This window comes from Gobius niger (assembly GCF_951799975.1).
Source record: "Gobius niger genome assembly, chromosome: 12".
Taxonomy (NCBI): Eukaryota; Metazoa; Chordata; class Actinopteri; order Gobiiformes; family Gobiidae; genus Gobius; species Gobius niger.
In genome coordinates, this window is record NC_136863.1 from 15,317,190 (window position 1) to 15,340,868 (window position 23,679).

Here is a 23,679-nt window from a genome sequence, read left to right on the forward strand (position 1 = left end):
GAGCTTGTTTACATGTATCTTTGTAATGCAGAAGGATATATGCGAACAACTGTAGTTTAGTAATGGTATGTGTGGTTTATTAATCGCGCGTATCGTAGCATATGGTTGAAAACGTGCTAAATCGGGAAAGCAAACTTCTAATAAGAGAGCGTCACCCCCCCGGTTGCCCCGTAATGGTACAGCCCTTCCCATCTGCTCGGCCCCCGGTGAGACTGATCGAAACAGATTGTAGCGCTACACGGGTCGCAATGGCAACCACGCACAGAGGACGGAAGAAGGAACTTTTGTCGCGTCGTTAAACCTGATTAATGTTGAATACACGGAGACACACGCTAACGGAACTACTTTCTGATGTGAAAAATAAACGCCGGGGCATTTCTTCGGTCCGAAAATGTCACAGGGATGTACAATTTCTGTGGAGGAGATCCAGTCTTGGTGGGAAGTCCCCGCCATAGCCCACTTCTGCTCACTCTTCAGGACAGCCTTCAACCTCCCGGACTTTGAAATCGAGGTAAATGACAAGCGGTTTTCAAATGTGCACACTGCAGTGGTACAAGCAACCGAAATGAAAAGTTGTTTGTGTCAGCTTTTTTCCCCTGTAATCCACTTTTGTTTTTACCCCGGTGCGTTGTTGTACGAGTAGCTTAGCGGCGTTGCCTTTAACTTCCCGTCTTTTATAAAATGTCTCGTTACGGCAATCCTGTTAGGTAACTAGCCACCTTGTTAAGCGCTGTTAGATAAGAGCATTATTTATTCTCTCGTCGGGTTACAAACACTTCAATGTGAATAGTTTCATTGATGGATAAAAGTGCCATTAAAAAAAAAAAGAAGAAAAAAAGCGTCTTGGAAACACGACGTCGCTTCAAACACGATGAGCTCTGGTTGTTTATCAAAACGTAGCGAGACGTAAAACCATGTGCTCGCTACTCCGTTTGTTTTCATCGGAGAAACAGCCGCTTGCCGAAGGACTGACTAGTGTTTGTTAGCTGTGGGAGTTTCAAAACTGCTCGTCAAAGTTGATTTAACCTTAGCTTAAATCTACGTCTTCGTTTCTCCGTCAGATCTTGCTCTAGTGTTTGTTTGTTTTTTAATTTGATTTACCCTTTTTCCTCCCACACGTCGCTGTAGCTTGTTGTGGCGTAGCGTTACAGTCAAATAAAGTTAAGTTCATGGCGTGAGGTGGTGGTAGTTATTGTCTTGCGGTGTAAGCCATCTGGCCTGGGGACGCAGATGCTGTTGGGGTATTGTTTGCTCGTCCAATCCCTATTTACTGAAAAAGAAACACCGTTTTGTTATTTGATTGGATCATTTATAATCTACACCTACTTAAAACACTGACAATATCGTTTATTTTACTTCCAGCGGAGGGTGGGGTGGGGGGGACTATAAAATATATAGCCTTAACTTCTTAATTTTTTTGTCTAGGTGATATGTAGGAGAACTCTACCTACTCTGGAACTATTCTTTCTCTGCCAGAGCAACGTCCTAAGTTTGTACATTATTCAATTAATCAAAACAGACAGGCACAATTGGTGTAGTCAGCACAACACCACGTATCAACAGTCTCCGTCACTGAATCCCCACCCCCTCGGGTCACACACACTCGCAGCCATCGCTTTGTTGTTGTGCGACGTGCAAGACAGATGGGGGGCTCCTGTAGTAGCACCCACCTCTCTGAGAAAGTTAAGCCAGTTTTACCATTCGACAGGCTCGGCTGTGTCTAGTTGATGAATGAATTTGTTTCAACTTAAACGTCTTCATTGCATTAAAGCAAGACCTCGGGGATATCTTACTGTGTAAACCTGCGTTACCACCCTGCATCATGAAGTTAAACAGAACCTGACCGACTTCTCTTATTAATCTACTCTGTCTTCCCCATATTTGAGTAGGTTTCTTGCTTATTGCGTGTAAAACGACAGTGTGGGGTCAACACAACTTTTTTTCATGCTCTTCTCTCTTGAGACCGCAGATGACTCTTAGTTCCTTTTTCCTCTTAATACAATATTGACAAATACTGATGCGCCTGAATTCGATCGAAACAAAATGTACTGGTACAGAGAAGAGCACGCCACCAAACATAGAGAGGCATGAAGTGAGTGAATAGAAAAATACACTCTTTGCTGTGTATGGGTTATTGTTGGCATGATGAAGGTTGCTTCTCTGCTGCTATCATACAGGACTGTATGTAGTGGTTAAATTACTCAAGAATTGGGTAGAGAAGGAAGAGGGTAGGAAGTGACTGTCAGTGGTCATGACAGTGGGAGGTGTCGAAAGATTTCTGTAAGGCCTGGCTTTTATTGTCTAGCATTTGTGCTCAATAGGTGGACTTTCAGACTGATGCTGGGAGTAGACTATTCTGGATTTTGCTTAAAGTTGTGGATAAAATACTCAAAATCTGCTGCAATAGGGCTTAAGTAACACAGTATATTTATTATGTTGGAGACTCACCTCCAAGATTTTGGAACCATAAGAGAGACTTCTGCTAAATTTTTGGCTAAATCAGCCTCATGTCCTTAATTAAGCAGCCCCTGTCAGTTCAATGCTGACACATTTTTACCTTTTAGAAGCATCAGTCACAGGATTATCGACAATCGGCCAATCAAAATCCCCCAAAATCGGCATCAGAAAAACCCATATTGGTCGATCTCTGTTGGTGTTGTTGTGACTGTACAGATTGCTTTGCAGTCTGAAGAGTGTAAATCATGCATCTTAGATTGATCATGATGGGAGGCAGTGCCACCCCAGGCCCCCTTTTTAGCTCAGCCCCTGCTCGGAGTGCAGTAATAGTGGTGACACCCGTATGGGGCCTTTCTTTGTAGAGTTTGTATGTTCTCCCCGTGTTTGTGTAGGTTTCCTCTGGGTGCTCTGGTTTCCCCTTAAAAATGAATGTAGTGAGTGAGTGGTTGGATGATGGTCGTTGGAGGGGCTGATGGCACAGACTGGAAGCCTTGCTTCAAGGGGCAGCTGTGGCTACAATAGTAGCTTATGTATGAATGAAAAAAGACTACATTGTAGTGCTTTGAGAAACTTGGTAACACAGGCTTGTCAAGTACAATACAAGTGTAAGCCATTATTAAACCTATAGCTACACAACTGCATCCGCACTAAGTTAGAGCAGCACAGAAAGTCACTAAGGTCCCACAGAATTCGCCCAGCAGAGCCTAGTTTGAGTGTTTTTCCCTCGGTGCGACTCACACAGTGGGTCAAAATATACAATAAATGAATAAACTTATATTGACTCTCTAATGACAGCCCTTCTGATTACGTTTTCCCTTGAAACAAGCAAGTGTCAGAGCTTATAGAACCTATACATCTGACAGGCTTAGCCTCCTCTGCAATAAACATGCATGCTTCATACCGTACTTTTAAGGTTTTTAGCAATGCACGTGCATAAATGGACCAGAGCCCTGAGTGAGATGCTCGCAGCAGCAGACAACAGCGTGATCCTCATCGGCTCATGGGTAGCACCTCTCACCCCCCGCTCTGGTCCCTCAGCAGCGGTCCCTGGCATCACCATGACTAAAGCCCAGATGGCAGTTGTTCTTTGCCCCGCCTGATGCTGGGTGCTTCTGCACTCCCTTTTTGTCAGGCACCCAGTGTGCTTGTCAAAGGATTTAGCCCTATTAGATCAGCTAAATAAGAGGGCAACCTGCCTCAGAGCATGTCCCTGTTTCTCTTGTCTACAAAGCGCTTGGATTACGAGTGAGGAGTGTAACTTGTTTCTTCTTACTGTGTTTCTCTGTTTCTTAGTGTTAATTAAAACGTGTGCCTTAGCTACAATTCCAAGGCTCTAATAATATTATGAAGCACAGTCCCTGCCTAACAATTTCTTTAGCCTGTGTTTGGCACTATATTTTAGTTTTAGTTTCACAGTAATGTAATCAACTCTACGCAATTGGTTCAATAATTACAAAAAGTATGTGATGGTTACAATCAGAAGTCTGTTTATCTACTTTAAAGAGAAACAATAATCAGGCTTCAGTCACTCTGCTCTGACCTCTTGACATAATTTAAATGAAGGGCATTTCACATTGTAACGCTGTTGACATTATTTCTCACCCCTTACTTAATTGCCAAACTCTTTGCCTATTGTCACTTAAATATTTCCACCATCTAACCAACCCAAGTGTTGTGATGTAAAGTGACTTTTGTTGCATTTTTTTTTTGCTTTTCTTTTTGCATTGCTTTAATAAAAAGTATATTTTCTGTGTAAACTTTACAAAAAGGACGTTGTTTGCATAATGTGCCCATGACAAAATGACCAGTGGCTCTCATTAATCCACCTCTCTGCTGCAGGACGATGCCATCACCTTGACTTCCTGTTTCCAAAGCATTTTGATCCAGCTCATTCAGCTCTTGCCTCTTAGATTTTCCTTCACTCATGTCCTACCTGCAAACACATCCGGAGTTTCCTACTGCAGCCAACACAACAACCTCTCTGACACCTTCTTTCCAACCAGCTAAAGCTGCAAGATCAAGACATCTTTGCTTGTTTTTTCAATTCCTTTTCCTCCTGGCACTGAAGGGTTGAAAGGTGCTTTGCCATTAAGTGTGGCCCCTCCCCCTTTAGTGATTGACAGGTAGGAGCAGCCGTGGCATCAGATGGTTTTACATGAGGAGCGAGTGCACTTCACGGGGAGGCCCAGGGGCACTTTCTTGTAGGCTGCTCCATTGTTGATGCTCCCCATGGTTCCCTCTCACTGTCTCCAGACTGGAGGTCCCGTACTCTGAAGCTAAACAATGAAAACTTCAACTGCAAATAGACTGTTTCAAAAAGTAAGTCATCTACATACATCTTGCAACAAGATGTAAGAATCATAGTGTGGAGATTTGAAGTAAGCCAGGTTAACTGGTTTAGACCTCACGTAAAGGATTTTACATGAATTGTGTTTTCATAACTTTAGAACGGTACATCCATGTGGATAGAACAAAAGAGACCAAAGTTTTTCTTGTTATTGTTGATAATGACGATGTTAATGATGATGTTGAAGATGGTCCTGGCTCCTGCTATGCATATTGTGGCTTGGGGAGCTTCAACACCTTTTATATGTGACATCATAACACATCAACTGTAGGTTGTGTTACATGTAACATGAACACGACATATTGGATTTGGCATGCAGGTTTAATCAACATAACTTTGGTAGTAAAAGTGTTTTTGAAGTTCGAACCTTGGTGGAATAAATTAGATATTTTTTTCTGTTTGTGTTACGTGGCACTGAAGTGAGCAGAGCTGAGGTTATTTACAGTAAGAAGTCTGTCTTGTTTATGTTCTTGAACCTTATTAAAAACCATAGTGGACTGGAGACATGAGAGTTGCTGTTACCAACTGTTGCACCACCGTCACCCAACCTGGACTAGGCGTTTGGTTTTTCAGGGCTTTGCATAACAACAAACTATAATCAGACAGCAGAAGACGCCTTGAGCAAAACCAGGCATTTGTTTTTAGAATACATTTGTCAGATAAATTATAAAAACAAAAAGATTACAGCTCAATCTTTTTTTTAGTACTGTCTCCGGTCGCCCTTAAACTGCTGTAGCCGGGGTGCAGGTGTCCTTGGGCAACCCACCCTGCCAAAGTGTGTGTGTGGTTGTGTGGTTGGTGGTGGTCAAAGGTAAAGTCAGATTGACACTTAAGCCTTGCTTCCATCAGTCTACCCCAGGGCATTTGTGGCTACAACGTTAGTTTACCGCCATTAAGTGTGGAGTGAATGAATAATGCAATGTAAAACCTTCTTTGAGTACAAAACAAGTGCTACATACAGTACTTAAGTACCCAGCCCTCGTCTCAGTAGCCATGAGACCCAAGCTGCCAGTCTTCCTGTTGTCATAGTTTGTTGAGCAAATGGTGTCCACGCCTGTAGGCTTTAACTGGTGATCTGTGTCGGCTTGTTTTAGGGCAGGCGTGAGACTGCAGTCTTCTGTCTGCAGACCAAAGAGTAGACATTTAGTCAGAGATGTTGACTTCTGTCTGTGGTGATTTGACAAGGGTGCAAGCGTCTTCCTGTGGCTTGTCATGTGGTTCCGTGTGGGAGCAGAGGCTGTTGTCAGATGACAGCTCCAGGAGGAACCATGTGTGAGATGAAAGTGGGGGCGGGGAGTGAGAAATAAAGAAAGAAGAGCCTTTTACACAACAAACAGCAGGCGTCCCCTCCCCCGTCAAAGTGCCTCACACATACTCCAACTGCTGCCGAGATGGAGCCCGGAGGAGCTGTTAGCACCAGGAGAGTGGGAAGTGTCTCTGCCCAGAGGAAACTGTGCGCTGACTGGATATGCCACAACCTTGAACACACAACTGACGGCTCTTTCTTGTGTCAATGGGCTGCCTTCACTGCACACTGTAAATGACACATGGAGCTTTTATCTTCAAATACAGCTGTTGTGGCCACAATAGACTCATGCTGCTCTTTGCTGTTTTTTTAATTGATGTCTTTAAGATGTCTGTTTGATTGCGATTTAGCTTTACATTTACTATTATATGTATAGTTAATGCAAGCTGGACATTTTGGAGTCTGAGAACAAGAAATATTTTGTCCATCAACATCTGTAAGAATGTGACACACAAGTTCATCTCCTTTTATCCTTGTAAATATCAGAACATAACATTAACACACTCTTAGTTCTTTTGCTTCTTGTACATTCCTGGAGAAAGCAGTGAGAGTAGATATGAATATGGGATTTAACATAAAATCCTTGATGAAGACCTCACAAATAAAAATGTAGACTGTCCAACTCAAGTCTGAACCAGCTTCTCCTGCTGTGCCCACGCCGCCATCCTCAGCTTCAGTTTCTCCGCTTATACTGATGACCGCTTGAGCACGCAATGCACGTTTCTTTTATTTTATGTGCAGTTTATGGGGGATGAAGTCTCAGTGGGGAGAAGTTGTGAGTGGTTGTGAAAGGCTCTGGCCCGAGAAATGTTCTGACAAGCGGCAGACGGGGCAGCATAGTAGTGGAGTAGGATTCATTTAACGCAGACGTGCTCGGGGGGCACCAGGATTCGGTAACCACGATCTTGCCGCTCAGTGCAGGAACTCTTAGAGGCCTTTTCAGGAGTACCGGTGCTGAGTACTGGAGCGGACCGGCCCACTTAAAGTGCTGGGTGAAAGGCTGACAAAACACACACAGGCTGTGACCATGACAGACCTTTTGACTAAGCACTGACTCACCCACTTGTAAGAAACACTCCACAGTAATGTTCTCTGGTGAATGACAGCCTATTCTGATTTATACGCTGTACTCCGAAGCTTATCACTTATCTTCTATCCTTATCAGTTTGGCCCATTGATCATTAATGAAAGCAGCCAAAGTTCTACTCTGTGCCTTGTTTTCCTTCAGAGCATTTGTGAAGCTTTGGTACACTTTTCTACATTGAATAACACTCCCCCGACATTGGTTGTGATCCCCCTGCCCTCTGGAATTGACGTCTGAATGGCTGGCTGTAGAAAAGCACACGAAGCACTTTTGATTCATTTTGCCGTCTTGAGATGCTGTGGGCATAAGGTTTACCAGCGTGCTGTCAATCTGCTCTGCCCTAGAGGATGAGGCTTTCTCATTTCTCCTGTGTGGAGCTGTTCTCGACAGGTCTTTCCGCTTTCTGCTGGCCTCAGCCTGCGGCAGCCCTACACTGATCAAAGTACAGTGAGCGTTTGTCACACACAAGCCGCTGATAGGTGACCAGGAGATGAGGCCAAGTGGGATCCTACCATGTTTAACACAACGTGAACCTTTGTTGAAACAAACTCTGCTCTAGTTTGTTCACCTCCATGCTTTAGCAATTGCTTTACTTGTGATTATTCATCGGTACAGAATTTGCAATTAAGCACTGAAAAATTGTCTAAGTTCATTTGATGGCTACTTCAGCATTTGCATCATCATTACCTTAATCACGTTGAGTTTATGTAATTTGCCGCTGGATAATTAATTGCATTCTCAAATCCTATTCCTGCCACATATGAGTGACTAGTTTGTGCCAACTCGGTAATGGCAGCGGACTGATTAAACACAACAAACCAAGACTTCCTTTGAGTCATGCGGCTGATTTGTATCAGCACTTGCCAAACTTGCTCTCCTACACGCGCCGCAGCATGAACTGTTTTCAGCACGCGCTCCTTTCCAACCACATGCACGAAACATCCTTCTCATCCTGTTTTTCAACTTTCCAGGCCCTGGTCTGTCCCCCCCCCCCCTCACGCTCGAACACTGCTGCTAGCTTGATGACTCTAATGACCCCAAGAGCTTGTGGGTTGAAGAGGAATCAGATAAGGTTGAGATGAGTGTGTTGTAGAGCTAGGGCAACGCTGAGGCAGGTTGATGTGAATTGAAAAATGCCAGGAAGTTATTCTGCTTTATGCGAATGAATTGAATTTGAATAAAACAAAAACGTCTAAAATACTTTGTTTTTGTCGTTTTATATCATCTAGATTAAATGTCTTGGAGACATGTTTTAGTCTTTGTTGGTCATGAGCAGAAGAAACAGAGGGCAGATGTAAATGGAACCCCCTGGCTCTGGGTGCCTCCACTAGAAACGCCAAAGTCAGGAACACAATATTAGTAGCTAAAATATGCATTTATTCAAGTAAGAGTAGAGCTCTTGAGTACTATGAGTAGGGGAGAGCGGGGTGGGTTGGGTCATTGGGAGGGTTGGTCATAGGGTGTGCTCATAGGTGAGTAAACCAGAGCAATAAACAGACTAACTGATGAATAGTATTAATCTAAAGACCAAGTAGGTATGGTAGTATTTGACTAAATGTCATGTGTCTTTTGGCTGGAGGTGAAAAAAATTGAACATAGCCGTCTGCGGAGCATTGGGTCACACTGAAGACATTGATGATGACCCAAGCCTCTCATCCTTGACACCTGGTAAACATGTTCCGGTGAAGTTATTGTGGATCTTCTGTTTTGTTTGCAAACACAGAGAAGGAAGACCTTATTAGAACTTCTAAATCCAGAGACTTTTGTTCTCATACTAGATACCCCTCATCTGCAGGAATCAAGTTCAGTGGTGACGAACACCTCTTCTCACCGTGCCATATCATGTGACGTAGGCGACCATGGAACACTATGGTTTTGTTTGAAAAAAAATTATGTTTTCTGTTTGAAGTACCTGTATCATGTTTCATTATCTAACATTTACCCAATAGAAAGTGAAATTCTATCAAATAGATAAATGTTGTCCTTCAGACTAGTGACCCAACCAACCCTGCCCTTGTCATGGCAGTAAAGCTAAGAAGTGTCTAATATGACCCAACCCACCCTGCTCTCCCTTACTGTGTAACGGTTTGAGTGTGAAAGTCTGATATGATTCTGTAGTGACATAAATATAGTGACATAAAATTATGTAAAATCCCAGTATTTCCAAAAGAAATGCTAGAAAAATATACTAAAATATATATATTTTTAAGACAACACAAACTACATCTATTTTATGGCTTTTGTCACTTAAAGATTTTCTCACTGTGGAAAGGGTAACTTTGTGTTTTAATCAAGTAAGAGTACAGATACTTCAATCTAATATAGTCTCACGCAGAAGTAAAGTACAATATGGTAAAACTACTCCTAAGAATAACTTCAAAATGGTATGTAACTGAGTACTACTCAGGAGGTCGTGGCTGAACTTCTTCTCCAGCCAAAATCACTGCTTATCTTTACTCCAACACGATTAAGCACAGCCAGTCTGTTACTGAGCTGGATTATAAAGTGGCATCTCTCTTGTGTGTTGTTCAGGAGCTGGAGAAGGCCCTCTCTGAGCAGGATCTGGACTTCCTTGGAGATCTCATCGCTTGTCTACTGCAGGGATGTTACCAGCGGCGAGATATCACGTAAGAAAAAGACAAAACTGTAATTGTGTACTTTATTTTAGAGAGAATAGTTTTAGGTAGTTCTGTGATTTAAAAGTGGTGGCTTACCAAATTGGTAAGTCGTTCATATCTTCCAAATTCATCTACGGGCTTACAATGCTCTATAATCAATCCGTTAAAGGACGTCTCTAGCCCATTCCTGTGTGGAGTTATGATTTTTTAAAGAAATAGCCAGAATGCTCACTCCTGCCACTAGGCAGCTTAAATAAAAAAAAAAAAAGAAAGAATTCTACAGTGTCCAGCAGAGGGCACTGACATAATAACAGTGAGATCAGGATATAAACAGCATGTTATAGCCATGTGGTAAATGGTCTGTCTGCACCAGGGCGGCTGTGGCTACAATAGTAACTTACAGCTATCGATTGTGGAGTGAATGAGTAATGCCTTTATGTAGCACTTTGAGAAACGTGTGACACGGGCTGATAAAGCGCAATATGTGCATGCTGTTGTTATTTATTACGCCACAGTCCTTTACAATATGGGCGGCCCGCAACCTGCCGTGGGGGCTGAATTTCGGCCCATGACCTAAAACGACTTTGACACCCCTGCGTCAGAAAAAAGGAAATGATAGTTATACGTATTTAAGTTTAGTCTAACAAGAAAACATGTTATCATTCTCTAGTGACTGTATCTACCCTGGTCGGAGCCATAATTTGCCACCTTATTTGAATGGGAAGAGTGAGTCAGAAGCCCAGTGGCTCTCTTAGTCAAAACGCCATCACCGACATGATGAGTACTGGTTGACATCATCATGAGTGTTTGTGCCCCGCTTACCGTCTTTCCACGATAATGATCTAAGAATTGCACATAGAGAGAGTTTTCTTTGTTCACATAAACCACGCTCAGGACACCGTGGCCCTGTAAGAGTAGAGCAGTGGCAGAGTCAGGGAGGAGGATCCACGTGTCCCACTCGACTTGCTGTAGCTAACAGAAGCACAAGCTGCTTTATTGGACTGGACAGGCGCTGGCATCCTGGGGGTGGCTGCTCAGCACTGGCCTTTCACAGACCTGCCCTTTTCATCCACACGCGTTAACGCTCTGCCGGAGCGGGCCCAAAAGGGAGGGCCGCAGTTGAGGAACACAGGCACAGAAAGGAGCAGAGGAGGGGAGCCTGCAGCTGTCTGTGTGAAAAGTGCTCACTGCTCTTTCAAGATAAGCCATTTTTTCTGTCCCTCCTTTTTGTACGGTTGCATAGATGCTCACCCTTGCCCCAAGCCCTTGTTCTGTTCAGCTGGGTTGGAACTGAAAGGTACAGATTAATCAGTGAGGCCTGAACCGGAACCAACATTTTGTTTCTCTTCTTGGTTGTGACTCAGATACTCTTCTACTCTTTTCAAGCTCCATTTTTAGCAACACCATTGTAGTTTGTAATTGTTGATACTCACAGTGTGATGACCCAACATGTTATCGCCATCGTCTCAGAGATCCAAGTCAGCTTTGTTGTTTATTCCACCTCATGCAGAGAGCTGAAATTATGAATTACTCATACTCTTGATGTAAAGAGTATACGATGTACATGTACACGCAGGTGGGGAGGGTGTCTGAGTTCAGTGTCTTCAAGGGGCTGGAGTGGACCACATTTAGTGAATGCAGGTGGAAGAAGAGGCAGGGAGGGCAGGGAAGGAAGAGACCACTTCCTGACAGCCTGGAGGATGAAGCTGTCCTTCAGTCAGCTTGACCTGACCCAAAGACGTACTCCCTATATAAAGCACAGCATGAGTTTGTACAACAGTGTGAAGCAGAGTCTCTCTTTTGTCCTTCTCAGGTGCCACGGATATAGCAGTTACCTGAATGACATCATAAGCTACAGGTGGGAGCTAGAAGAAGGAAAGCCCAACCCACTCAGAGACAGTCCCTTTGAGGATCTCCCCGCTCGCACTCAGGTGGAACTGCTGCACCGCCTCTGCGATTACAGACTGGATGCAGCTGATGTTTTTGACCTGCTGAAGGTACAAGCACATATGGAGCTGTCACATATTTGCATGTGTGCCGACCATGAAAGATGCATCTCATCAGGTGCACAATAACTATACCCTGCTGTCAACCAGAGAAATGGTTAGTCAGTCACAACTAGCAATTTAAAATTTTATGGGATACCTCTTCTACCATTTGCAATAAAAAAAAAAATTATCCTTGTTATGGAGAGAAAAAGTTGATATTTGTGCGTATTTGATCTTGTAGTGGTCCAGCGGTTGTATGAGGGGTCAGCATGGCACCTTTACTTTCCATCACAGTGGTCTCTAAGACGCTCCAGGATCAACGGTTTTGTAGGTTTTCTTCAGCCACAGGGTCACTACAAGGTCAACTACGCACAAATATCAACTTTTTTTTTTTCCCACATAAAAAGTTGCATAGTGCACCTTTTAAGTAAAATGGTATGTTCAAGGTTTTACTAATGGAGTTAGTGTTTTACAGAAGAACCATGACTATGCCATTTTGGCCTTTATTTGCTGTGTTCACTTGGAAGCCAAATCAAACATTTAGTAGTAGTAGTAGCTGAAGCTTGTGCACAGATGATGACTACTATGTGTGCTCACTGTCATTAAGGGACTGGACGCTGACAGTCTGAGGGTAGAACCACTGGGGCAGGATGGAGATGGAGCCCTCTACTGGTATTTTTATGGCACTCGAATGTACAAAGAAGAGCCTCTTCTTAAGAGAAAGTCCGAGAGGGGAAGGTAATTTAAAGTCTCACCTTTTTAACTTGTGTGTATGTGGTCATTTGTGTTTTGACACTTTTGTCTGCCCTTAATTAGCAATTTAATTTAATACGTTAAAGGCTGTAGTCTTTTTTTCCCCAGTAGTTCCTTCAGTTAAATGGCACTTTTTTTTTGGCACAGTGATAGTCCTGCATCTATATCATCTTCATCCACGTCGTCAGCCTCTACATCATCGGAAAAAAAGAGGAGAGGACGGCCATCAAAGAAGAGACTATTCGACGGCTTTCAGCAAAGGTTTAAGAACTATTTTATTGAAGCTTCAAGTTTATTTCTAAGTAGTGCTTTGTGTCATAGCTGATTTCATAATTGCCAGTGCATTAATGCTAAATGAAATGGATCTACAGATTATACATCTTTTGCACTTTTGTTTTTGTTTTTACTATTTATTGTTTTCTCCTGAAGTGATTCTGAAAGTGACGGGAAAAATGACCACGGGCCACTGGATTCCCCCGTTAGATTTGAATACAATAGTAAGTGCGTTACTGAGATAATGGATAATGTCAAAAATCCGCTGCAGCAGTAACATAATAATGAAAAGGGTCTGTATCAATTAATTCCTCTAATCAGCAGAGAGTGCGCGGGGTGCCTGGTCTCTTGTGTGTGAGACGGAGGGGCAGTGGCTCAGTCTGGCAGAAAGCATGAAGGACAAGAGCAGCTCACGAGACCGCCACCTGTACCGCATCATCACGCAGAACTTCCTCCCTGAGATCAGCAACATGATTGAGCACAAGGTTCGTTGGTTTGTTTGTATACTTTATTGTCCCCGCACCAGCTCAATGGTAGTTACTGTAACACATGTTTTTTTAGGAGCGAGAACAGAAACAGAAGCAACTTAACCCCAACCCAGTTCTAATGTCTGAAAAGTTCTCTCAAAAGCACATGAAACAAGAGGAGGAGGTGTGTACCAACCAGTAAATTTTTGAAACGACCATTCATTCGGTTTTTCACAATGCTGACTATTTTCTGCGTACACAGGATCATTTGGCTGACGATGAGAGGAAAGATGACGATTTTGACAGACAGGTCCTGCTGGCAGAACAGAGGCGAGAAGAGGAAAGACTTCTTCAAGAGGAACTCCAACGAGAGAAGTTCGAGAAAATCAAAGCAGTGGAGGGTGAGTATAATCACACTTTAATTGTTTGGTCAACATCACTATGAAAAGTATATTTTCAGTGCATGCCCAGGTCACATTTCTTCACATATCACTGCCTTTGACAAGCGATGACTTGTGAAAGGCAGTGACCAAAGGCTTTTCCATTGCTTTGGTGTGACCCATAACGGCTGGAGAATCTGTAGGGCTGTAGCATCAGTGGATCCAGTGATTTATGAGCAGTACACCAAGACTGTGAAAGAGAATGTAGAGGCCTTTAATCACAGAATCACTTTGCCTTTTCTCTCCCCCTCTGATGTCATCTGTCAGGGGTTAATGAACTGCTGATTGTGCTTCAGTGGAGGAGCCTCATTAATGTATTATAGATGAACAGCAGGACCTGGGGCGGCTCACTGTGTGGATTGCATATGTGGAGTCCGTCCTCAAACATCTTTAATCCACCCGGCAGGGAGCTGGCAGGCCTCGGCCTTTTATGTCCAAAGATAAAGCAATACATATGCACCCTTCCCACTCGGCTCTGCTTTTTTGATCCATGTGATCCTAAGGAAAGATGCCTGATGAATCGTTCCCTTTCTAGTTTGTTAGTTGATTCTGTCTCTAAAGGATGGTCTGGCCTTAATTGACATTCTGACAACACGCTAGTAAACTGAATCATGGGCTTCTTGCAACTTAGTTTTCTGCCATATCTCATAAGAGTGTGCACTGATTTCCTGTATGCAACCTTTTCCTCTTTCGTTGTAGAGCGTGCAAACAGAAGGAAGATGCGAGAAGAGCGCGCCTGGTTACTCTCCGAAGGAAAGGACTTGCCGCCTGAGCTCTTAAACTTAGATCCTTCTTCTCCTGTGCAGAGGAAACGCAAGAATAAAGAAATGTAAGTTACATTACACCAGACTGAACAAAGGTATGCCAGAGTATAACATGCCCTATGTTTCTCCTTTATAGCAGCTATGATATTGATGATGACTACACTGCATTATACAAAGGTAAATCATTTCATATTTAATTTATTGCTCAGTATAAAGCAGGAGTTGTATTTACGTGTTCTTTTTTTTTAGTTCTTGCTGCACTAAAGGCCCATAAAGATTCCTGGCCATTTCTGGAACCCGTGGATGAATCTTATGCCCCCAATTACCACGAGATAATTGAGGTATTAAACGATAGATGACAATCCTGTTAGACATAAAGTCTAATGTTCTGTATCTGCATTGTAACTTTAGACACCCATGGATCTCTCTACAATTGAAAAGAAGCTTGGTGATGGAGAGTATGTTGGCAAAGAAGACTTTGTTGCAGATGTGAAGCTCATGTTTGAAAATTGCATTGAATACAACGGAGAAGACAGTGGTAAATGGAAACACCTGCATTAACAAATGTATATACTGTATAACCCTATCAGAATTTTGTCAACAAGACATATTATCAATCCAAACGACAGGTTTGTGAGAACTTGTAAATCTGGGTATTTGTGAGGAAACGGCAGGGGTGTGAGTGAGTGGTGTGGGGGCCAGGGCCAGCGGCACTTTGACAGTGATTAATGGAGAGTGATTGAGCCGTGCTCTGCTTCTCACAGGGATCCCAGCCCTTAGTGCCAGAGAAACATTCCAGCCACTAAGCCTGCTGTCTACAGCCATCTATCCATATGAACAGTCTCTCATTGGTCAGGGAAGGAGAGGTTTTGAGGCCCAGGGTGGGACAAGACATGTTGGAGCAGTGGTCCCCAACTAAATCTGCTCGAAGTCCACACATTTTACCTTTGTAACCATTGCTCTTAAGTTAAGAGCACAGGCTGTTTATTTTCCTAGCAGAGTTGATCAATGAATCAATCATTTTGTTTATTTAATTCTTTAAAGGAACAGGCCACCATTTTTCAATTCTGAGATATGTTCTCACCTGAGCTTAGATGAGTTGATGCGTACCTATCTGGTCTTTGTGTATTTAGCCTCTCCTCTCCTCTATGGGGCCAAACGGGGGTGAAGTTAGAAGCGACTAAGCTCTCAGGCGCATTGAGATGCCTTGTGTACGAAATGCGTGGTATAAATAAACATGCCTTGCCTCTTCCACGTTTCCCCTATTTAAATACGGTTACATGAGTAGTTACACGATCCAAGCCCAGTTACACAAAATTAAACATGTCGACTTCTAAGCGGATAAAAAGGGGGTACTATATTGTAAGGCGTAATAATACGTTAGGAGCACGTCGACGTCCGTGCAGTAATATCTTCACTTTACTGCGCAGAACATCTCAGTATGGAAAAACTTTGGCCTGTTCCTTGAGAGAATGAAAATACTTTTGGGTTTGGATTAAAACTCCTGGAGGTCTGGATCTGGACCATGGCCCACCAGTTGGAGACCCCTGTGTTGGAAGGTTTGGAGGCTTTGGATACATTAGCCCTCTGAGAATAGTCAGAATAGTCTGCCAACACGTGTCCATAGGTACATCCTTGTGATAAGCCCATAATCTTGTGAAAGGGTGCGATGACTACTCGTTTTCTATTTTTTTCTGGAAATCCTACTGATAAAATGTTTTACACAGTGACAAGTGACAAACTGTTTTGTATCCGTTTTAGTAAAATGGATGAAAGTATATAATAAGTGGCTAATGGCAATGTTGTTTTGTTGTTTTCTCCAGAGTACACTGTCATGGCAGAATCCCTAGAGAGGTGCTTTAACCGGGCTTTGACTAAACATTTCCCATTAGAAGACGGAGACACAGATGAAGAATTTCAAATTCATAAAGATGAAAAAGAGCGAAAGGACAAAAAACGCAGTCGTGGAAATAGAAGTGCAGGTCCAGAGAGTCTAATTAAGGCTACGGAGCAAGCACAACGAAAACGTAACATGGCGATGGATGAGCACAGTGTTAAATCAACACGACCGCCATGGACCAATGCAGCCCCCTTCAGCCTTCCTCCCAATCAGCAGCACATCCATCGGGGCAACATGAGCGGCATGTACCACCCAGGGCAACAGGTATGTCTTATGCTCCTACCACATCCTTTGTTAAATTAAATATGGGAAACGTTTTACTGAATGTTTTGTTCCATCAACAGCTTCACAGGCCTCACGGTCCACACATGTATGGCCAAAGAATGCATATGAACCCCAACTTCAACTATCCACAGCACATCCCAAGAAATGGTGACCCCAACATGAACCGGCTACCTCACAGCTTCAACATGCAGGTACGTACTGTTATGGTTTAAGTAAAGTTGACTAAGCTTATTTATATATTGATGATTAAAGTGAATAAAGGAATTTATATCGAGGCCAATTGTCTTTTTTGTACAGATAAAGTTACTACGCTTGTGATCTTTGGCCTCATCTTCCAAACTGAAGGTTCTAAAAATAGGTTTTGAGCATTCTGGGACAAAACTAGGCTGAAAAAAAAAAAAGAATAACTTGTAATGGGTTCAGGTAATTAGCTAAAGATTATAGTTATAAAGGAAAAGTAAATAATAATACTAGGGGTCCAAGTATCTTGCAGAGTTTTTTTTCTTGTAAGTAACATGCAGAGATTATCGGTACAAATTTCCCACCTGTTTCTCCAACAGAACGATTTTCTTCACTTTTGAAATGTCATTTGTATGGCGGCAAAGCAGGGCCAAATCTTCAGTCATTGGCATTGACAGTACAATTGCATAGTGCCACCTAGTGTTCTGAAGTGTCCATCATAGGGCTTAAGATGCATTTTAGTTTGAAGCTTTTGATGAAATTCAGTGTAGCCGATGATGTTATCTAGAGCAGTGTTTTTCAACCACTGTGCCGTGGCACACTAGTGTGCCGTGAGATATTGTCTGGTGTGCCTTGGAAAATTATCCATTTTCACCTAGTTGTTTTTTTTTTTTTAAACAAGTGCACTGTTATCCACAAATAATGTACCGTTTTCGAGTGTCTATGCTGTCTAGTGATCGGCAGAGTAACCATACTCTTCCATATCAGGTAGTTAATTTCTTTGAGACAAGAGAATTAGTGATGCATTGAGGCATTGTGGCTAGCGAGACTATACGGCGTTCCTAGTCAAGACACTTTGATGAGAACATACCGCCTGTGCGATGCCCAATCCCGTCAGACCTTGGAAGCTAAGCAGGGAAGGGCCTGGTCGGTACTTGGATGGGAGACCGTTTGGTAACACCAGGAAGCCTAGCGAATGTAATGCGTGAGTGAGTGGTTGGTGGTGGTCGGAAGGGCCGATGGCGCAGACTGGTTGCCTCACTTCCATCAGTCTACCCCAGGGCAGCTTTGGCTACAATAGTAGCTTACCACCACCGAGTATGGAGTGAATGAATAGTGCAATGTAAAGCGTCTTTGAGTGTCCAGAAAAGCGCTATATAAAACCAATGCATTATTATTATTATTATTATTATTTTCTGCTGGTGGTGTGCCTCGTGATTTTTTCAATGAGAACAATGTTCCATGGTTCAAAAAAGGTTGAAAAACACTGATTTAACTGATTTAACTGATATGGGTTTCTAAGGCCGATGCTGATATTTATCTTAAATGTTTTGGCCATCATAATAATCTGTAAAATATGACTGTGACAGTAGGGGCTGCTTTATTAGGGGCAGAGGGCTGATTTATTCAGGGCATTCATGTCTTGTACTTCCGTGGGAGCTCATTTGAAAGACATAAATCAGCAGATTCCAAAACAAAAAGGGTGAGTCTCTATCTCTTTCGGTTCCGAAATTATAAGCAAAAGCCGGCCGAGATATCTGTCGGCCTGTTGTGTTATCTTTATATTTTTGCTCATTCCAGGTTACATCATGTATTGAAATGTTGTCTCAATACGAAATTCAAATTATTTATTTGTTTTTAAATGTAATACGGATTTTTTTCTTTGTTTTGTTTTAATTATTAGCAGCGTATGGCTGACGGGCATCACATGGGTGCCAGATATCCAACGGGCCCTAATCCTAACCCTGTGCAGCCAGGACACCATCATCCCTACATGGGCCCCACTCACGGTCCTTCTCTTGGTCCACGTCCTTCGGCTCTTCAGCCTTGTCCTCCTCCTGAAGCCAGCATGTACCCGTCCCACAACCATCCCGAGAGCCACATCATGCCCCCCCTGGCAAACCGATACCCTGGGCAGGAGGGGCCACCACAGCACAACTATCCCGGGATGAGGCCTCCTGTCATGGGCCCGCCTCACCTGTGGAATAGCATGACCCAGCGTGGACAGGAAACACCTGCTGGGATGCGTATACAGGACTCCAGTACAATGAACCAATGCAATTTCAGCTATGGCGGAATGCCCCCTCCAGTGGGACACAAACCCTGGCCAGAAGCTGCTGGATACCCCCACCCTCCTCCCAATGCCCAGTTTCAAATGTCTGCTACAGGCAGCATCCCAGGACACATGCCCTCCCGTCTTCCTGGGCCCCGTCCAGAGTTGTCAGGCAGAAGCGGCATGGCCTCGATGCTGGAAAGCCCAGAAATGCTGGCATTACAGCAGCTGTCAGCCTCCTCTGGACCCCCCTCTGCTGTCTCTCATCCACATATGGGACACTCTGGGCAGTCTAGGCCCCCAGAAGCAGTTAGCAGCAGCCCAGCCCAGCCCTCTCAAACACTTCCCCCTGGTCAGGAGCTTCAGCTGCCACATCCTGCTTCAGACAATGGGCCAGACAGACAGCCATCTCAGCAGACAGACACACAGCCCAAAGGTACGCCTTTACGCACACACATGTATGTTTTAGTACAGGAAATGTCCTGTATGTGGCCATGACTAACGTTTTGACTGATAGTATTATTTGCATGCTGAATCTTTGTAATTCTTTGCCTAAATAGATTTTATCCACATTGTCTTGTAACAATTAGACACAACACCTTTTTGTAGAGTTTTAGTAAGTAGCTGATGTACTGTATATCTACATATTATATACAATTATTTTGCTCAAAAGAATTCTTAACATGCTGTATATTCATTCTAGGTTCAATGTTGGAGAGGAAAGTGGCCCCCAGTAGTTGTTTTGATAAAGCACAGAAGGACGCTGTTATGGAGCACCGAGAAAAACTCTCAGTCACTAACATAAAGCAAACTAGTCATTCTGATGAAATGCGCAGTCCCAGACATGGATGTGATAATGTGACAGGACCAGGACTTGGTTTATCTGGGAGACAAAAACTTGAAGGGGATGAAGAAGGACAGGGGGGCATTAAAAAGAATCCAACTCCCTTAAACTCCCAAAATCAAATTGCCAAGTCCCATCAACACTTACTCCATACTCCTCCACAGAAAGTCTCAAGTCCAGCCGTTCTACCACAGACTTCTTCACCCCCCAACCCCACATACCAAACACAAGACAATAACTTTGATATTGCACTCAATCACCAAGAACACCAGCACCTTTTTGTAAAACAGCAGCAGCACCTACAGCCACATCTGAGTCCACAGCCTCATCCCTTCCCTCACAGTTCCCCTCAAAGGCCATTGTCACAGAACAGCCTCCTGCCCAGGAGTGCCACACCCTCGTCCCAGCCAGGCACAGCAGGGCAAGTAACACAGAGGATTACTGAGCACAGCACTAGACCAGACACAGAGCAAGATGTGAAATCGTCCCCTGTAAATGGTCATCATAAGCACCAGGCCTTTAGCCCCAACAGCCATCAGGTGCAATCCATGGGAGCTAACTGTGTTCCTAGGGGTCCATCATTTAGTCCACATATGCCAATAACCTCTCATTCTCAAGGCCACATGAATGGAACCATGGGTCAATATAACATGGGCAACCCTCCATTTAACCCAACAAATCGTCCTCAACCGCCTTACCAGAGTCAGCCTTACAACCCCCTCCACACCAGCTACACACAGCAGAACACCACTTACCCCTATCACATGGCTTCAGGGCAACCACACCCACACCCCACTGCATATGGTCCGCAGTACAATTACCCTGCACAGAGTCAGGCCAATGGCAGAGGTGGCTATCCTTCAGAGGACTGGCATCATCCACCCTACCTGCCTCACCAACAAATGGTTACTAATGCTTACCTTCCCGGAGCCAGTGCCAAAGGCAGTATTCAGGCCAAGGAAAGTAGTATGTCTCCAATGGGCTCTGAAGGCTCTTCTGGAGCTGGCTTAATGTCCCCATGCCCTGTTGGTGAAGGGCTAGAGGAGCGATCCAGAGCAAATGGCAGCAGAGGCAGTGTAGCTGAGCCGACACACTCGGATGAGAAATCTGACGGGCCTGAAAGCCCAAAAGAAATCCTGGATCTGGACAGCCACAATGCAGCTTCTCATTGTGCTCCTCCACTTCCTCCACATCACCCATCTGCAGCACACAAGGGGCCCGGATTCATGTACAACCCTCATTCCATGCACTCAGCGTTACAGCACAACGGGGCCCCTCCACATCACATGATGTCACAGGTTCGAGGGATGGGAAATAGAGTACCTTATCCCAGCCAGCCACACCCAGATCAAGGACGCTATTCTCAAAGACCTCACCCACACCTGATGGAGGCTCTGCAGCGGCCGCAGCAGCTCCCCTACTCTCCGGGGCAGAACCGCATGTACGCACCCCAACAGCCGGGGGCGCACTACCAGGGCATGATGATCCAGAGAGGCCTGCCACCACAACACTTTATGCCACCCAGGTAACAGGTTTTATTGCTTGCATTTTTATTACCATTTTATTGTAGAGGGATCATATAAGCCACTTTGATAAAAGGGAGAGCTAAAAGTGTATCTTTGTATGCTCTTGTTTTGCAGCCAACAGATGACCTTGCCTGGTGGCTCTATCAGTAAACACGCTTAAAACAGCCATTGAGGCTGAGTAAGTTGTAATTTTATACATTTTAAAACAGTTTTTTTTATGTAATTGTAACTGTTTTAAAACTTGTTCAATCTTGTTTTGACAGATTTGTTAAAGACTATTGCGATCTTCTATAGAGAATCTCTGACACTGGACATTGCCATGAATGGATAAAAATGTGATTTTGAGCCATGACTTTTGATTTCTGTGGATATACTCGCTGACTTCCTCAGGTGTTGCATTTTCCAGGAATATTGCTATTTGTAACTACTAGGCTGTTGTGCCACAGAACCCTGCCTTAAACAACACTGGACATGTCTTTCTCAATGCTTGATATCGTGAAAACACCATGCCAAATGAATGGCATCTTTTGGTTTGTCCTTTTCTGTAGGATTTTGAGAACTTTGGAGTGCTTTAATGAAGACAGCAACACTGTTTATAATACTACTTTAGTCCACACTTATCTCAGGTTGAAAAAGGAGGTACTATTTGACAAATCCAGCCGACTTGAAGGCCCCCTTGTAAACGCCTTGTTTTACGTAATAAATAAATGAATGTATGTATGAATGAATGTTTAGCAGAAAAGGAAAGTGCAACATAGTAGATACAAATATGAATCAGACACGTGCCCTCAAGAGAACCTGTTTGCATCATCTCTACCTGCTGAGTCAAGAATGACACACTATCCACCAAGCCAGATAATGATGAACTATTTACTAGTTTGGACGTACTGGAAACAAGTGGCCTTGATAAATTATATAAAAAAAATCTACTGTTCAGGAGAATACCTTTTTTATTCTTTGTGTGACCTTATTTTTGACATGATGGAAGCCATTACAAAAACAAAACATGTATTTCGTTCTTACACAGTCCCAAAGTTTTTTTTTCTCTCTCTCTACTGTAGAGCGTTTTCTTATTCACCCAAAAGGGGATTTCTGTAATGAGCCTTGCTTGCTGACATATGCACAAATGTGGTGACATTTTGAACAGTGAAATGAATTTCATTCACATGCTTGTTTTGATCTTGACCTCTAAATGTCAGTGCTTCCTTTTCCAACTTTTATTGAACTTCTGCTCAGGGTGCACAATTTCTATACGGGTATATTTCTTAATCGCTATTCAAGTTTAATGTCTGATTACAGTAAGTACTATCACTAAATGATTTAACATGGGTAATGAAAACCTCTTGTGAAGTTTATTAAATCAATCTCAAGATGCACTTCACATTACTACTTTCTCAGTTCAAAACTGGCCCTAATTTAGTGACAGTGATGGCTTTCTCTGTAATCTGGGCTTGTCTTCTTGGACACGTTTTGCCTTCCCTTTCCCCATCATGGCTATGAAGCACATGCGAAGCCCACTTGTGCAGTTCTGTAATTATAACAAGTCTACCTCAATGAGCCAGTGAATAGCCACTTCTCTACCGTTTAGCCAGACTCTTACTGCATTGACATTTATGACATGAATAGGATTGTAGCACCATTTTCTTAAATTATTTAGCTGGGTAAATGTATTCTGTTGATTGGCCAGTGTCACGGAGTTATACAAGTTGCTATTTAATGTAACTTATAATAGTAGAGATGTTTTATTAGCACATAATTAACATTCTTGTGGTCACTTTTACCAATTGTCTGCCTTGTGCCAGATTATGCTGTCATTATTAGAACATGTACATATACAGTGTAAACAGATGCTTTGAAGGACATACTAGAGACTATGTTAATTTAGGAATTATCTGTAATTACTTGGCTAGTTCAGGTCACATTATCAGCAGCTTTTTGAGCGATGTACAAACAAAGTTGAGCTGAGGTGGTAGCACTGTCTGCTGTAGTTTGTATGTTTTGTGCGTAATTGGCATCACATGACACATGGGTCCATCCAGCTCTGGTTTTCTGCTGTCTTTTCTGCACTAGGGGAAACATGTAGATGTGAGAAAATGTGAATCATATTTATTCTTTTTAAGATTTTCTTTTTTGTTTTGTTTTTGTTTTACATTTTGAACTTGTTTTTTATGTGCTGTCATTCTGGACGGTTTTCTGCGTCTTACATTTGATTGGTATGGCAACAATACCTGTAGCCTAGATTTCAAGTAATTAAGTTCATATCTGACTGGTGATTTTTTTTTTTCTTTTCTTTTTTTTTTTTAATAAATATTTTCTGAAAAGTGTGTCTAACTTATGTAACAACGGGTGGTTAAATATTGGTTTACCGGTACGAGTTTCAAAGTTCCGACCTGC

General features: G+C 43.2%; 1 protein-coding gene across 1 annotated transcript; it reads left to right on the forward strand.

The window, feature by feature from the left end:
- Positions 1 to 226: 226 nt before the first annotated feature.
- Positions 227 to 23,550, forward strand: cecr2 (CECR2 histone acetyl-lysine reader). The gene is made up of 19 exons (XM_079568317.1): positions 227 to 511; positions 9,727 to 9,821; positions 11,626 to 11,809; positions 12,408 to 12,538; positions 12,701 to 12,814; positions 12,983 to 13,050; positions 13,148 to 13,311; positions 13,388 to 13,477; positions 13,556 to 13,694; positions 14,433 to 14,562; positions 14,637 to 14,674; positions 14,747 to 14,838; positions 14,909 to 15,035; positions 16,321 to 16,661; positions 16,742 to 16,873; positions 18,547 to 19,351; positions 19,619 to 21,284; positions 21,400 to 21,463; positions 21,549 to 23,550. The coding sequence occupies exons 1-18, from the start codon at positions 392 to 394 to the stop codon at positions 21,443 to 21,445; spliced, it is 4,482 nt and encodes a 1,493-aa protein (XP_079424443.1). The 5' UTR covers positions 227 to 391; the 3' UTR covers positions 21,446 to 21,463; positions 21,549 to 23,550.
- The last annotated feature ends 129 nt before the right edge of the window (positions 23,551 to 23,679 follow it).